The following is a 16,542-nucleotide window of genomic DNA, read 5'->3' on the forward strand; positions in this document are numbered from 1 at the left end:
ATGCAAATTGTGCAGCAATAAAATGAATTTTGAAAATGAAATATCTGATTCGGAAATGTACTAAATTTTGAAAAGTAAAAAACTAATGTAACGAGTGCCTTTTATTTATGGAGAAAAGTTTTACATGCAGCAAGTGCATGGGAGCAAACCGTTCATAAGAACTACCCTCATTTCGATTTATCCTCAGAACGCCACTCCGACTATTTTTTTTCATTTTCTTAGATTTTGTTTTCCTTGTCAACCCTATTTTCTGCCTTTTATTTAATCCAAATCCTAATTAAAATCGTATTACATCGAAATCACTAACCGGCACGTCAGACAGAAACGTACTACGGTAAACTGAACAGACTGTTACATTAGTAAAAAGTGCAGTTAAATTAAGTACAGTTAGTAAAAAGAAGAAATTGTCTGTGACTACAACCCGCGGTGAGTGGAATAAATCTCTTTTCAGTTGGCGCGCGATCACTTGCGATTTGAGCTCCGAATTCAAAAATCCATAACTCAAAATCTATTAGAGATAAATGATTGCAGTTTCTTTTAAAAACGTTTTTAATGTGTCTGCTACATTTTCTTCGCAGACTATATGGTAAAATTCCTTTAAATAAAAAAGTTTTTCGATTGCTGAAAAAAGTATCTCCATAAACGGTGACCAGCACATTTTTTAAATTTTTTGCATAACAAAAAAAAAACACTACCTCAATTTTTTCTATTGTAATATGTGCGCAAAGAAATGGGTTTAAAAATTTAAAAGAAAATCATTTTAGTAGCTAGAGTGGTTTTTGAGATAGAGCGAGTTATGTGTCAAAAAGTTGAGTTTCTAAATTATCGCGATTCTTGAAGTTTTTTCAATATATAAAAAATCGGGACACCCTAGCGATGTCGTAGAACTCGGTTTTAGATGCCCAGTAATATTCCCAATAATTTAGTATAGGACTTATCTGGTTATACCTCGAAAAAAAAAACGCGAGAATTTGAGCCGATTTTTACTCTGCTATAAGTCAAAGACCATTTTCATCTGTTTGCAACATTGTTTTAATTTGAATTTGTGGTTAGGGTGTACATTTGATAGTTAAACCATTGTATTAATATTTTTAATATTTGTTTATGTTAGGCTCTTCATGTTTTGCCACATACAGGTGCAACTTTATAGTAAAGTAAATGAACCTGTTAAAATGTATAGACTAATATAATGATATATAGTTATGTATGGATTGATAATAAAAAAAAATAGTTTTTGAGACCAAGACTTTGTTTTTTTCATTCATTTCAAGTCAAAGCTTAAATAAATAAAATTAATCATTTGAAAAAAAAACTTCTTGAATTTGATTTAGATGCTACACTAATTTATTCTCTCCTCATAATTTAAAATAAGTATATAAAATACTATAATATTGATTATTAATTTTTAAAGCAAAAACTAGTTGACCTGAATAATCATTATATTTGCTTTAACATAACCTAATCCCAAAAATCTTCACTTCCAAACAAGACACATGAAGCAAATTAAACAGAAATTTTATTACTTAAAACAATTATTAAAAGAATGTATGTATAAACAAAATTAATTACTATTGAAACATAGCACAGGTATATCTTAGAATTACTCAGCGGCCTTGACTAAAGCCTCTGATACTTCAATGGCAATTTCTGCTTCTGCCTTAGCCTAAGTATTAAAAAAAATTAATACAAAAAATAAAAATAACTAAGACATGATTACCTGGTCATTAGCGGCTGATGAGAGTTGACTTTGGGCTTTGCTCAAAAGCTCTCTAGCAGCTGAGCCATCAATATTTTCTACTGGGTGAGCTTCCTCAGCCAAAATCTACAATATTTGAGTCTCAAGACATGCAAATTAAACTATAAATTTTATATACAACTTACCTGTACAGAAGAATCATCATTTATTGTAACAGTGCCACTAGACACAAAGATTTTCTTTACATTTCCCTCTGTTTCATACACAGATACTACTCCTGGTTTTAGGACGGCCAAGGTGGGTACATGTTTGGGAAGAATACCGAAACTGCCAGAGAATGATGGAACATCTACTTGCCTTACACTTTTGCCATCATAAAATACCTAAAAATTATTTAATAATTAATTTTTTATTGGCAAGAGGTACACACAGCTTTGTTTTTGCTTACTTGGTTGCCAGAGGCAAATGTGAAACTCATTTCGTCAGCATAACCTCTTCTGATTGTGCTGTTCAAAGCCCTGCTAGTCAGAAGACGGGACATTGATCTCATTGCGGCCATGCTATAAAAAAATATCAAATATTTCAGTTTTTGTAAATGAAAAATTAGGATTTTTGGTGATGATATAACCTAAAAATTGGTTACATAACTGAAACCAGTGAGGATTAATTATAAGGCCGGTTGCTATAAGACTTACACGGACTTGTGGGAAATATTCTTAGTTGACGACAAAATTTGTTAAAATTTGTTTAATTTATTAAATCTTTTGATTTTCCAATTTGGATTTTCCAAAATTGAAAATCTAATTCAGAGAGATCAATGAGCAAAGGTGACAAGTGACGTAACACGTGACATATTGATTGACAGTGACAAGCGTAATTAGGCGACTTTCACATTAGGACTTTTGAATACTGTCTTGCTTTTATACGGGTTGCATTAAAACATTCTGCCACCCAATCTCATAGCCCCAAATTTTGGCCAATCAAAATTGATGTGGCTACTTTGAGTGGCATAATGTTATTGTATGGGCTAGATTGGGTGGCAGAATGTTTTCGACGCAGAGGATAACTGTTATAATTAACAAACAATATGTTTGATGTTAAAATATTTATATTGATTTTTGTATTCAGAAAGATAGATTTTATTTTAATTAAATTGCTATTTATATCCATAGAAATAGACTAAAGAATATAAATTAAATTAGACATTACATTTTTAAGCAAGGATCAGTACGTAATATTTGAAAAAGCCACATACTAAATAATATATCATGTGTTAAAAACTATGTAACATTATAAATGAGTTCCTCTTAGAGAGTTTTTGATGAATATATTGATTAAATAGTTACTTTTAAATATTTGTATATTTTTTAAATATTAGGTATATTTTGCAATCTTTAAAACTTGGTTTTGCTAACGCTAACGAGATAATGATATTTAGATATTGTATCGCAATGATGGGTATATCATATTTTATTTGTATATCACGCATAAGCGCAATTTTTAATAAATTTAAAGGGGTTATAAAAAAAGGGGTATTAATTTAAAATTTCAGGTCAAACACTTTCAAAGGCACGCAGGATTTACCTATATTTAGATACATACATAGTAAGTACATACGTACTTTTTTATGGTAGGTAATTTCCCAGCTAGCAAGAGCTCGTCAGATTAACGTCATTAAATCGTGATAACCCGTGAGTACTCGTCAGTGGTCAAAAAATCACTAAAAAGACACGAGATAATGACGTCAAATAAATAACGTCAGAGTGACGTACTTTAAATTACGATATTTTGACGACGTTTTTTGTCATTTTTAACTGTCATAAAACTTTATGAAATTAATTATTTTACATTAGGTACAAATAAACTATTACGCATATTATGTTAAAAAAAACATTGAAAGCTCTTTTTGCGGCGAAAATTTTGTAGCAAAATTTACTAAGACAAGCAATTGTTTATTTATTTGGCTCAACTATTTTTATTCCCTTCTTAAAAAATTACAACAAAAAGTGTTATTTTGTGGGGCTTTGAACCCAAGACCCCTAGACCGTAATCCTGCAAGCTAAGCCACTGGACCAATCGAAGGTCTAGGCGAGAAACTAAACACGCCATGACTTTAGTACATGCGTACACATTTGTAACTTTTTTTATAATCAATTAAAATATATTTATTGCAATTATATGGCGATAGGAAAGATGAATTATTTAAGAACATAATTTAGGTTTAGAAGTAACATCTAACCAAATTACTAATTAGTGCAATTCGGCCAAATCAATACCATCATGAGTTCGTTTTTTTATTTTTTAAAGTTTTTTTTTTCGTGGTGTTGGCAATACATGTCTTGTCCCTTGTCATCGACAGCGTCTTCACTCTTCATCATTATAAAGGATTTTTTTGTTCTTTTCTTTCCGGGCGTTTTGTTGGTTTGAGGTTGGAATTTTGAGTTGTTTGCGTCGTTCTGATATAATAAGTGTAACTTAGGAAGGTAAGTTTTAATTTCTGTAATAACCTTTAATATTTTATGGTTTTGCATTAGTTTATTTTCTCCTTGCTTTAACGCCTAGTATATGATCTCTTATAGGATCAGGTAGTATAATATTATTATGGTATAATATAACTTAAATTTCAGTGTTAACCAAGTATATAACAATAACTGATATTGATTAAATTTGACCAGTAAATTACTTGAAATCAAAAGGTGGGGTATTCAAGAAAATTTGAATATTCTTATAAGTTTCAATTTAGATAATGTCAATTTTTTTCTTTTCTATAATAAATAGAACCCGATATTCTAAGGGGGCTTATAATAAGGGTTTGTTATTGGCAAGAAAACCACAACCAAACAATATCATAAAAGCAAAAAGTGGTTTCTGTTAAAATATTCTATTTCTATTTGTAGTGAATATGGAAGCTTACGCAGGTGTAGAATTTCTCGAAAATAGTGAAATAGCTCTGGTCCACTCAAAATGGCTCACTCCTACAAAAAGGCATACTTTTTGGCCCCCTTATAAAACTTCAGGGCCTTTTAATAAATCTCTAACTATTGCCGAAGAACCTGATGAACCTTGGAAGTTGTATCCTATCAAAAGATTGCTTTTTTACTGTGGTGTGTACTTGTCAACCTACTAATTTGTTATGTATGCATGAGTAAATTAGTATATATGTGTTCAATACAGTTTTCTGCCTGTTCCCAAGCCAACATAAGAAAACCAACAAAAAAAAAAGTGTTTGTACCATGATAATACATTTAGTTTTTTAATTATTGTCATATGTTTTGTTAGTGATAAAGTATATTTAATTTAGACAACCTGGAAAAGGCCAGAAAGAAATTAAAGAAGTGGGAGGAAACTTCAGATATACAATCTTCAGAGTCGGACTTTGAAACATTACGTGTAAAAAGAAGGTTAAAAGCTAAGAGATGCTTGTCAGATTCTACCAGTGAGGATGAGGAGCCTAGCAAAAAACTAAAAAGACCCCCTTGCTTTCCTAACCTAAGAGCAGACTCCAGTTGTGGTAAAGTCTTAACCATAGTATAACAATTAATTTAGAAGTATATCAGGCCTTTTACAAAGAATATTTTCAAACCTAGAGAGAGTTATTTAGCCTTTGAAAAAGAAATCCATTTTTTTTTTAAATGATACAGTATTCTAGAATTAATGGGAAATAATCATTAGATTTTTTTTATTAGATGAAGTACAACAAATTTTTATGTAGTGTTTATTAATATTTAGGTAGCTCAGATGTTTATCAGGAGATGACAAGTACTCCAACTAGACTCTCTAGTAGAAAAAATTTGAAATCGGGGGAAATTTCAACTACTACACTTGAGAATACACTACTTACCCTGCCAAATAGGATTATTTTACCAAATTCAGATATTTTAAAGTCATCACCATCAACATCAATAATTATAAGGGAAGATAACACATCAAATGCTAACACTGAAAGTTTCTGTGAAAGCAATACAACCATTAGTGTATCTTCAAATGGTAATTGTATTTTTTTTTAAGTTAATTTCTTAAGTTAATTCTCTTGTTATTCTAGCTTTAGAGAAAATTTATAGGCAAGTTAAAAAGTTGGGAGAAGAACTAAAGGAAGTTAAAGGATTGCTCAAACAATCAAGGCATCCCTCAAGTGTTCCTAGTTTGCCCAATAATCTACCAGTTGAACTTCCCTTAAATTCTCAAGAAAATTTACAAATATTAGAACACTATCTAGGTGAAGAGGAAGCATTTAATAATTTGGTAATAAACTTATTTTATAAAAAGTTTTTAGTTAAAAAGATACAATATTTTGTAGGCCTTATATCTTTCAACACTTGGAGGTAATGGCATGGTATCCTGTGTAAATAAAATTCTAAGACTTCTTCTATCAGATATCTTAGCAACTGCTTATAACTTTGCTGGGCAACGGAGTAAACAAGCATTCGGAACAACAAAACTTAATTCTCTTGTGATAAGTAAGAAAGGTAATGTTACATATTATTTTAGTTTATTATTTTCATATAATTTGCAGGAGCTATACAAGTTACATCCCCATTAACAACTAAAGCAGAAATTGAAAATGCAGTCAAAACTTGGCTGAAGCATGCCAAGCAAAGAATTGATAAAAAAAGGAAGTCATATTGATGATGTTTTTTTATGTGTCATATAGTGCAATTTATTTTGTAAGTAAACTTATTCATTTTAAAAATGTTAAAACGAAAACAAAAAGAATTTGTTGGGCCAAGACAAAAGTCTAGGCGAGCTTTAAAAGCTTCACAAGATTTTGCTAATACAATAAATGGGGATGTTGCTAATAATAATTCATCTCAAAATGCTATTGTGAGACATATTTCTGATAAACAGATTGTCATTAAAAATGTCACATTAATTGCAGACAAAAAGAATGAGCACACTTTATCTAAAGTCTCTACCAGTAGTTGTAGTGATACATCTCTCTTAAATTCTTCACTCTCAATTTCTAGTAAAAATTCTTCACCTGAGGAAAAAAGTGTTCTTCGTGAGCAGTTAGTTCAATGGGCAACTTTAAAACATAAAATATCTCATTCTGCTTTGACAGATCTTCTTCATATACTTTCACCCTACCATCCTGAACTCCCTTTAAGTAGCCGTACTTTATTGGCGACTCCTAATTTTACCGATATGAACAAATTGGAAACAGGTGACCTTTGTTATTTTGGTATTGAAAATGCTCTCAAAAAAATTGTTTTGCATTCCCCTATTGATAGGCAACTTCAAATATGTTTTAATGTTGATGGTATCCCACTATTTAGAAGTTCAAAACTTCAACTTTGGCCAATATTAGGTTTAATAAAAAATATACCTAATAGTATTGTTTTTACCGTCGCAGTTTTTTGTGGAAAAAGTAAGCCAAAACCTTTAAATTTATTTGTAAAATCATTTATAGATGAATTAAATTCTTTGCTGCAAAATGGACTAGTTATTGGAAATGATCACATTAATGTGTCATTACACAGTTTTATCTGTGACGCCCCTGCTCGAGCCTATCTGAAGTGTACAAAATCTCATACAGGTTATTCTTCTTGTGATAAATGTACAGTCCATGGAGATTATTACATGAATAAAGTTGTTTTTGATAGCATAGAATCTCAGAAACGAAGCGATGAGTCATTTCGTATGCAGCTTGATGAAGACCACCACATTGCTGAAACCCCTTTAACACAGCTACCAATTAATTTGATTAAATGTTTTCCAACCGACTATATGCACAATGTTTGCTTAGGAATTGTTAAGAAACTACTTCATACTTGGATTGGGGGTTCTTTAAAAGTAAGATTATCGAGCCATGAAGTTAAGGTAATATCCCAGCGGCTGCTTGATTTAAAAAAGTATATACCAATGGAATTTAACCGGAAACCTCGCACTCTTGATGAATTGTCATATTGGAAAGCTACTGAATTTAGGCAATTTTTACTTTATTTAGGCCCTTTAGTTTTGACAGATATTTTAGATATAGCCATTTATGAAAATTTTCTTGCTTTTCATTTTTCAATTTATATTCTATTATCAAAAAAGCATATTAAAAAATTTGGAGTTTCATTTGTAAGAAATGTAATAAATATTTTCATTAATCACTTAAAAACATTATATGGCTTGGAATTCATGATATATAATGTTCATTTATTATCACATATTTGTGATGATGTAGAATCATTTGGTGTTCTTGACAACTTTTTAGCATTTCCTTTTGAGAATTATTTAGGACAATTGAAGTCCCTAATAAAATCTCCAATAAATCCTATACAACAGATTCATCGCCGGTTGGTTGAAAGAGATTTAATCATTTCCAAAGGAAATTCCCAGTATGATCATCTCAAGCTTGTTCAGGAACATACAAGAGGTCCATTACCTAATTTAAATAGTGGTATTAAATATCATCAACAGTTTTCCAAAATTATATTTCATGATACAACTTTTTCAGTACTGCATCATTCAAAGGCAGATTGCTATTGCTTGACCAAAAATGGAAATAAGATTGTTGAAATACATAACATTTTAAAAGCAGATGACAATAACATTTATGTTGTTGGAAAAGAATTTATTAGCTATTCTGATTTATATTCATACCCCTATCCCTCTAGCCACTTAACTATTTTTGTTGTAAACAATTTGTCAGACTTTAAAATCTGGTCAATTAATGACATTTTTGGCAAATGCTTTGTTTTACCATTTAGGCAAAAAGGTTGTGTTGCTATTCCTATTATACATAGTATAATGGGGTAAACAAAAAACAAAATTCATTGTTAAGTTTTCAGTGTATATATATGGTGTTTTTCAACACAACAAATACCTATAATATTAATAATTATTGTATGATAGAATTTCACGCTTGTTTTAAGAATTTTAAATCTAATTTGAACGTCATTATTTTCGAGTTGTACAGTACTTAAGTTCAGGTATGTTTGCGGAGTTGCTTTAGACGCAAATGTGAAAGTACATTTTTTTTAATTTAGAAAAAAAGCTTTGTTTTAATATTTTGTTTACATTTTTAAAAGTTTTATGTTATTTTTTGTTTTAATCGAAGTTTTGTTAAAATTTTTTGCTTAATATATTTGTTAAATATTTCTAAATATATACGTTTATTGTAAATGTACTCTTTTAATTTTTGTTCATGTTCCCAAAATGTTACGTAGTAATGACGTCATTTTCCGTTATATAAAAATACGTTAAAGTGACGTGTTCAATATGACGTATTTTGTCTGAGACATTAGGAGGTCATTTTCACGTCATACTTTCGTGATGTAACTCGTCATTTCTCGTCATTTGGTGACCTTATTATAACGACATTTTCACGTGTTATTGTTAGCTGGGTTATTTAGGCAGATAGTATTACTTGTAGGATTATTACTTGTCAATAAAATATGAAAATATCAAATTTATAGAAATTAATTTTATAAAAAAACAACATATTTTTAGGGTTTAAAAATTGATATAAATACATATAATTATTATGTAAATGTATATTAAAAAATTATATTATACATAGCTGTATTTTATATACATTAATTTACCTAAGTTTAATGTAGTTTAATGTGCATCGCCATGTTTTAAGGCATTGGGACGATTTTCCCAAACGTTTTTTGCCAAATTATGTGGCCGTTTGTCCCTTTTTCTTAAAGATTCGCATTGGGCTGGGCGGCCTATAGGAGCTCTTTTGCATCTCCTTACTACTCCTGGTCTTCGTCGAGCAACAGCAGTAGGTTGCACATTAATAGCTGATCTCCTTTTAACTTTAAGTGGGCTACAGCTTCCAGCTGTATTTAAAAAAGTTTCCCAAGCATTTTTTGTTTTAATTGAGCTCAGTCGTGACATAAATTTGGTTGAACTTTGGGCAGTGGTACCATTAAAAACCTTGATTCGACATTAAAACTTGGAGTATTTAAAGATGCTTTTTGAAAATAATGCAGAACTCCAGCCTGGTATTTACAAAAAGAGCCTAGCCGTCCAACTTCACAGCTGCAAACTCCATTGAAATATCAACGTCATACTTTTTATCCGGATTTTCACTTGGGACAGAATATAGGGTATTAGATAACTGGGAAATGGCCTGTTTCTGCAAGTATTTAATTTTTCCAGCATGCCTCTTTAAAAACAACTTACATGTCGCATCTCTCTGATAAATATAATTTCTTAGTCTTCGCAGATAGTAGTCTTCCATTGCTGTGCAACAGAAATCCACTAGAGACACTGCATTATATGCCTTATTTCTTGAAAGCACGATATCTTTAAATAACCTAACACTTATCTCGCTGTAATTATTAGTTTGATGTCCATGGGTTGTTGCGTCTCTATAGGCTAAACACCAATCTGTCCTCCTGTTCCAGTTATATTCCTCGTTAGCTCTATCTTCTGTAGACGCTACTAAAATATTATGAAAGTTTTGATAAAACTCTTTTCGATGATTTGCTGGAATACCATGTTTTTTCTCCCACAGCCAGCGCCATACCGCTTGTAACATATGCTATATCATGCATAATACTATATCTTTGGCGAATGGCAAATTATGTGCTCTTTGCATAATTTTAGTTACTACATGAGAGCAAATGGGTTTTCTGAATAATTTATAATTATCCCCTTTTATTGAAACTCTTCTTGCTTCTCAACAATTTTCTAAAAAAAAACACTATGCAGTTTTTGAAAACTAAATAGGTACTTATTTTTAGAAAAACTTTTTTTTTGAGGAAATTAGATTTTGTATTAATTTTATTATTATACCTACTCGTAAGTTGTAATAAAACTAAATAATATCAAGGGTCTAACTCAGTCAGAGGGGCGTATCCGCCAAAAAGTAAATTTTACAGGAGAGATGAAAAACGTTTAATTAATTTATCGTAAATGTTTAATTATTCAAAAAAAGATAAAAATGTACCCTTTAGGGGTAATATATACCTCTAAAAGGCATATTTCAAACTTTTATGATAAATTAATTAAATGTTTTTCATTTCTCCTGTAAAATTTACTTTCTGGCGCATACGCCCCTATGACGTTAACCCTCGATATGTAGGATGTAGGTATAAGCCAGTTCTCAATCAGAAAGCAAGATTTAGTTTTGTTTTAAAAATAAACTCTTGTACTTCTCGTATAGCAAGTTTGCACGAAAAGTATTTTCGCTTACATTTGAATACTCAAACATTAAAGGTAGTTTTTTCGTATCCATCATGAATAAATATCAATCTTAAATAAAAATGTCTTTGCATAAATGTTACCAAAACAAAAAACAATGAGCGGGAAATCAGCACAACACGCAACGCAACCAAGCACTTCTTGCGGACAAGTGCATCCTCAAGCCTCCACAATCTCGACATTCTGACCCCTGATGTAGCGCATACAATAACATTATGCCACTCAAAGTAGCCACATCGATTTTGATTGGCCAAAATTTGGGGCTATGGCTAGATTGTGTGGCAAAATGTTTTAATGCATACGGGTTATTTTCTTGCAAAAAATAGATGCATATTTTTAAAAAAATATTTGGACTCAATGAACTATTTATTACCATACAGTTTTACTGATAAATCGCTTTAACTTGTATCAACTTTTTAGCGAAGTAAGGTCGAAAATGGTTCGCCATTTAAACTTATGTGTGACACTATGAGACATCCATTTGACCTACCAAAGTTTGAGTTGATAAAATGTCTTTTATTACCACACATTTTTGCTTACGGTTCTCTTATACGTCAACCAATTTTGTTTTTTTTGTTTGGTTAGACTTAGGGTCACCACTTGAAATAGAAAAATTTGAGGTCGATAAAATATCCATTATGCATTCCACACGACATTTTTACTCACTATTTGCTGGTACATCAACCGTTTTAATTTTTTTTAGCACTGTTGAATAGACATTTTAATGCTGCTTACAATAATGTGTGACAAGATGGAGGTTCTTATTTGACATATCAAAGTGAGGTTAGCTAGAGGTGAGGAGGTCACGTCCCCCTGTATATCTAAATTGACGTGTTTTTTTTAAGAAATTATTAAGGGTGGTTCGTTTTGAAACACTGTATGATAAAAATTAAAGCGTTATTCTAAGAAAAATAAAATTTGAACTTTTATAAACCAGAAAAAATTTAAATATCATACAGAAATAAACTTAGCAAACATTAATTCCTTAAATTAGAGGCTGGAACTTTCAAGCTCTTTGGCTAAAAAATAACTTAACCCATCATAAAAGCCATTCCGTATTACAAAAGAGTTTTTAGTGAAGTGGCACATTCTACATTTTTCCCTTGCAACTCCTCTAATTTGTTTGCCTATTAAATTCGTGTTTGTAAATGGTCTCCTTAAAATAAATTAAGAGTCTTTTGGGGGCAAATCAAGAAAAAATAACCCTATAATATAGTCGTCTAAAATACCAGCCCAAACATTCAATTTTTGAGGCTATTGAGTGCGGAACTCATTTTCCCAAGACCAAACAACAAAAGAATTGTGTTCTCCTTGTAATAGAAAGGAAGATTCACCTGTAAATAGAATATTTCATAAGAAATTTGCATTTTCATTTGCTTTCTTTTCCATTTTCCATTTTTCGGCACTGATCTTAGGTAAATATCTCCTGACTTTTGGAATATTTGATTAAAAAAAACTACTACTAAGTTTTGTCAAAAGAGTCTTATATTTAGATTAAAAACAAGTGACAGGTGTTTCGCCCCTAAAGGCATCATCAATTCGATTAACCATTACTTCCAGTCGTTGTTGCTTCTTCAATAGAAGGTTCAGGCACTTTAATGTGGCATTTTTAAAAATCTTCAAGACACATTCATAAAAATTATTTTTCGCAAGAAATAGTTCTATTTTCAAATGTAACTGAAAAAAAATCCCTTCGTTCTACTATCGATTTGCCTTTATAAATCCATTAACCAATTTAAACTCTTTGGGAAAGAGTATAAACAACCATAATAACTTGAAAAAAAAATTAGTATAATGTACACAAACGCAAAATGAGGCATTATTGTTATGCTTTAAAAAATAGAAACACAATTTGATATTAAATCACAAATACCTATCAAACGACAGGAGGCGGTTTTGCCATTATTTTGACTTTTTTTTGGCAAAGACGTGCTTTAACTCTCCAAACTGTATAAAGGATGCATTCTTGCCTTTATGTAGACGCAGCCTTAAAGTGAGTTTATTGAAAATTCTGACAACCAGGAAGAGAAACGTCAATGTCATTAAAATGAAAAATAAACAAACTAATTGTTTATACAATTAATCATGGTTTTTAACAAGAAAATTTATTAATGCAGCACACAGTAATCCACTAATAAAACGAAATAAGATGTACAAAGGCAGTTAATCTAATGAAGCTTAAAAGCGACTGCTCCAGCACCACAATAACCGAAAAATTAACAAACTTACATGAAACATTTACAAAACAAGGGCTCAGCAATGAGGATCTTTACAAAATTGCTCTTTCAAGTAGAATTAAACCAAAAAGCTCGCGTAGGTTCCTCTATATAATATCATTCATAATTTTGCTCATCTCAAATCTATACATGCCAATTTGCTTAGATATTTTACTAGGAATAAGGTGTGTTGTGCCAAACAATTATTTTATATGGGAAGGCACTAGACCAATATCAGATTGCTCATTTTGCTCAAATGTTACTGGACCGATTGAATTACATAATGTAACAAGGAAAGAGTTTGAGCCTTATGCTTACTCTTCTCATCCTATTGTGGTGAGACAAGCCTTTTTACACTGGCCAGCATTAAAAAAGTTTAGCTGGCACTTTTTTAAAGAATTATATTACAGTATTGAGGATTCTTACAAAAGTGTTGATGAAGAGTGCCAATTTTTACATTTTAAGTCTGATTTTGTATCTTTGAAAAATGTCTTTAGTATGTCTATTGATCGGGTTAACAATTTGCCAGGAGAAAAGAGTTGGTATGTTGGATGGTATGTATATAAATAGGTATGATAGATGATATAGTTCACCAATTTTATCATGTGTAGGGGGAACTGCCATCCGATAATATTGGAAGAAATGAGGAAGTATTATCCAAAGCCCCATTTTTTGCCAGAGGATGCTGAAATACCTCATAAGGATTATGTTTTTATGGGTTATGATGATGGGGCTACAATGCATGTAAGAATTCTTTTATTTAATAATTTAAAGAGGTCGAAGAGAACGAAAAGTGTTGAAATGTTAATAAAGATTTAACTCAATTGAGACTAGAAACTACAGATTGATGGGAAAAAAGTAATACAAAGAAATATCTCCTTTTGATTTCTCCTTACAAAATAATTTTAGGTTATAAGTATTTCATCATTCTCATACAACTGTATATGAATATGAATGACTTATGTAATATGTAAATAGGGCTTTTAAATACCATAAGATCCATTTTTTCAGCTGGACTTTATAAACAGATTGATGTGGCAAGCTCAACTACAAGGCTCAAAAATTTGGAAGTTATTACCACCTCCGGAGTGTCAAAATGTATGCCAGCCTTTACAATTCTTAGTTCATCCTGGAGATGGGGGTAAGAAATTAATTATCATATTTTTTATGCTATATGTAAAAATCAATCATTTCAGTATTGGTGGACACTCGGATTTGGTATCATGGAACAACTATACCAAATGGAGAGTTCAGTCTTTCCATACAGTCTGAATATGGTTAAATCAGATGATATTTATTTAAGTTTTAAAGCTGTTTTAAATGCTATAGCCAAAGTCTTTTAGTTTTTAGTAAAGTACCTTTTTGTTTTTACCATTTCTAGTCTGCAATTTACCAATTTCGAGCTCTAATACAAATATCTTTTTCTATAGAAAAATAATGTATTATAAATATTCTTATATACATGCATTTTACATCTATCAGTAAATTATATTACAATACCTAATGTAGTCATTTGGTTACCAGTGAACTCATTGTAGTTTTTATATGTTACTTAGTGCCATTTCTGCCATTTTGTTATCATTTTAGTTAAATGTAGTATTTATATTTTAAAGAAAAAATATATAATTTATTTTAGTTCTGGCCTCATATATTTATTTATAAATCTTAAGGATAAAAAAAATAAACTGAAAAAAAAACATTCACATGACAGAGAAAGGTCTGTTAGTGCGGTCCGGTATAATTTGCGATCGGACCGATGACCGTAAAAAACAAATCCCGAAAACAGGTCCGTCAAAAAATAATTCTTCCGAAAACAGTCCGGTCAATCGAGGTAGTGAGTTCAAGCGCAGCCCGCGGGCGACCAATGGTGGAGCCTCACTTGAATTATTATTATTCTCTCGGATGCTGCAACCTCGGACTTCAGAAGAATCTTTTATGGTATATGGGGGTATTTTGAAAAGTAAAATTTTTGTTTTTTTCCAAATATTAAGGGAATATTGTTGAAATGTTTCTTTAAATCGGGCTAAACGATTCACGTCCGTATTTGGCAATTATGTCTCACCTACGAATAGTTGCCAATAGTTTGTTCACAGAGCAATTCGGCAATCAGTTTTTCTCAATGCTTTCCAATAAAAATACCGCGAGTCAAAACAAACGCGCTTATTTGTATATTTGACTTCTGGACTTCAAAGTCAAATAAAGCTTTATTTTTTAAACACCGAAATACTGTCAACAAAGCTTTCATGATAAAAAATACAACTACCTATTATTATATTGAATTTATACACATTACAAATAAAAAAATTGATTTATAGACATTACATTAATTAGTTCCATAAGCTGAAGTAGCAATTATAGGTATAAGTAGCCTTTTACCTTTTACAACAACATCTTTCTTCCCTCTCTTCTTAATAACTTATAGGAAACAGTCTAACGAAGAAATATTTTTTACTCATAAAACATTGAGTTTTTGGTTAAAGAAGATGTAGATGAAGGATTGGTAAATTTATATTATATGATCACCGAGTATTATTCAAATTTTTGGACTGGATAACTAAAGAATACTTTCTCATGCATCAAGAAAACAGTCTCTAGTATAAATAAAGTTGAAAGAGTCAAAGTTTTCTGGATAATATAGTCAGGTTTGCAAGACTCATCATAGAAAGAAAGAAAGAAAATGTGCTATATTACGTAAGACAACAAAATCTTGTGTACAAGCATCCTAAAAACTAAAAAATTCCAAATTCACTTTAAATTTCAAACAAACATAACATCTAAAACATTTTACCATAAAATTTACACACATAATTAATTATAACAAAACAGATTGAAAAAATTAAAAAAAAGCATCTTTTTGATAAATTTGATTAAAAAATAAGTAAAGCTGTCAATAAAACAGAATTTAGAGGAAGTAACTTAAAATATTTAATAGGAAACAAACTAAAACACTAAAATGATGTCAGAGCACAGGTCAAAAGGTATCATTAAAAAAATCGTCAAGGCTATAATATGCCCTGGATAATAAAAGTGATTTTAATTTCTTTTTGAATTTCTTAACTTCTAAAATTTGTCTGATACATAGAGGAACATGATTGTAATTTTTTTTGCTAAGGTATATAAGTGAGTTCTTGGTGAGGGAGGATGTAGGGATTGATAAGGGAAAATCGTTAACCTGGCGAGTCATATGACCAGTATTAGAGGGAGGTTTAGGACATTTATGAATAAGAGTAGCTGTTTCTAAGATAAAAAGAGAAAAAAGAGTTAGGATTTTTTGAGATATAAAGAGAGGTTTACAAGAATCTCTTAACCCAGCGGAACATAGGTATCGAACTGCCTTTTTTTGAATCACAAAAATTATGTTTAATAATCCCTTGTTGATTAAACCCCAAAAAGGATAAGAGAAAAGTACACTGAACGTGCAACTACCTCTCCCAGCTCATGCCCCGCCATTCTTACTGCAAAGCATCCAGAGGATAATTTTGATGC

At 30.8% G+C, this 16,542-nt stretch overlaps 3 protein-coding genes across 4 annotated transcripts; 2 read left to right on the forward strand and 1 right to left on the reverse strand.

Annotated features, from left to right (window-relative positions):
* Positions 1 to 1,498: 1,498 nt before the first annotated feature.
* LOC126739312 (ATP synthase subunit delta, mitochondrial) lies at positions 1,499 to 2,559 on the reverse strand. Its single transcript, XM_050444939.1, has 5 exons — positions 2,392 to 2,559; positions 2,145 to 2,256; positions 1,882 to 2,079; positions 1,718 to 1,822; positions 1,499 to 1,663 (listed from the first exon to the last, which is right to left on the reverse strand). The coding sequence occupies exons 2-5, from the start codon at positions 2,253 to 2,255 to the stop codon at positions 1,601 to 1,603; spliced, it is 477 nt and encodes a 158-aa protein (XP_050300896.1). The 5' UTR covers position 2,256; positions 2,392 to 2,559; the 3' UTR covers positions 1,499 to 1,600.
* A 1,468-nt stretch (positions 2,560 to 4,027) lies between these two features.
* Positions 4,028 to 6,366, forward strand: LOC126739611 (uncharacterized). 2 transcript variants are annotated; one of them, XR_007661668.1, is made up of 6 exons: positions 4,028 to 4,179; positions 4,998 to 5,207; positions 5,426 to 5,683; positions 5,739 to 5,938; positions 5,994 to 6,153; positions 6,210 to 6,366. XR_007661668.1 is itself a non-coding variant. In XM_050445365.1 (6 exons), the coding sequence occupies exons 1-6, from the start codon at positions 4,599 to 4,601 to the stop codon at positions 6,320 to 6,322; spliced, it is 1,143 nt and encodes a 380-aa protein (XP_050301322.1). In that variant the 5' UTR covers positions 4,344 to 4,598; the 3' UTR covers positions 6,323 to 6,366. The 2 variants fall into 2 exon arrangements, 1 of the variants encoding a protein (XP_050301322.1); XM_050445365.1 differs by lacking the exon at positions 4,028 to 4,179 and adding an exon at positions 4,344 to 4,800.
* Positions 6,367 to 12,878: 6,512 nt separating this feature from the next.
* LOC126739359 (uncharacterized) lies at positions 12,879 to 14,691 on the forward strand. Its single transcript, XM_050445008.1, has 4 exons — positions 12,879 to 13,610; positions 13,668 to 13,800; positions 14,068 to 14,197; positions 14,253 to 14,691. The coding sequence occupies exons 1-4, from the start codon at positions 13,012 to 13,014 to the stop codon at positions 14,336 to 14,338; spliced, it is 948 nt and encodes a 315-aa protein (XP_050300965.1). The 5' UTR covers positions 12,879 to 13,011; the 3' UTR covers positions 14,339 to 14,691.
* The last annotated feature ends 1,851 nt before the right edge of the window (positions 14,692 to 16,542 follow it).

This window comes from Anthonomus grandis, chromosome 8 (genome assembly GCF_022605725.1).
Source record: "Anthonomus grandis grandis chromosome 8, icAntGran1.3, whole genome shotgun sequence".
NCBI classification, from domain to species: Eukaryota; Metazoa; Arthropoda; class Insecta; order Coleoptera; family Curculionidae; genus Anthonomus; species Anthonomus grandis.

Bases quoted from the DNA above. Each gene is read 5' to 3' on its own strand.
- LOC126739312 (XM_050444939.1), bottom strand. From the start codon at position 2,255: ATGGCCGCAATGAGATCAATGTCCCGTCTTCTGACTAGCAGGGCTTTG. The intron at 2,080-2,144 runs GTAAGCAAAAAC...AATAATTTTTAG, and splicing joins CATTTGCCTCTGGCAACCAA to GTATTTTATGATGGCAAAAG. The intron at 1,664-1,717 runs GTAATCATGTCT...TTTAATACTTAG, and splicing joins CATCAGCCGCTAATGACCAG to GCTAAGGCAGAAGCAGAAAT.
- LOC126739611 (XM_050445365.1), top strand. From the start codon at position 4,599: ATGGAAGCTTACGCAGGTGTAGAATTTCTCGAAAATAGTGAAATAGCT. The intron at 5,208-5,425 runs GTAAAGTCTTAA...ATTAATATTTAG, and splicing joins AAGAGCAGACTCCAGTTGTG to GTAGCTCAGATGTTTATCAG. The intron at 5,684-5,738 runs GTAATTGTATTT...TTGTTATTCTAG, and splicing joins CATTAGTGTATCTTCAAATG to CTTTAGAGAAAATTTATAGG.
- LOC126739359 (XM_050445008.1), top strand. From the start codon at position 13,012: ATGAAGCTTAAAAGCGACTGCTCCAGCACCACAATAACCGAAAAATTA. The intron at 13,611-13,667 runs GTATGTATATAA...TATCATGTGTAG, and splicing joins AAGAGTTGGTATGTTGGATG to GGGGAACTGCCATCCGATAA. The intron at 14,198-14,252 runs GTAAGAAATTAA...CAATCATTTCAG, and splicing joins AGTTCATCCTGGAGATGGGG to TATTGGTGGACACTCGGATT.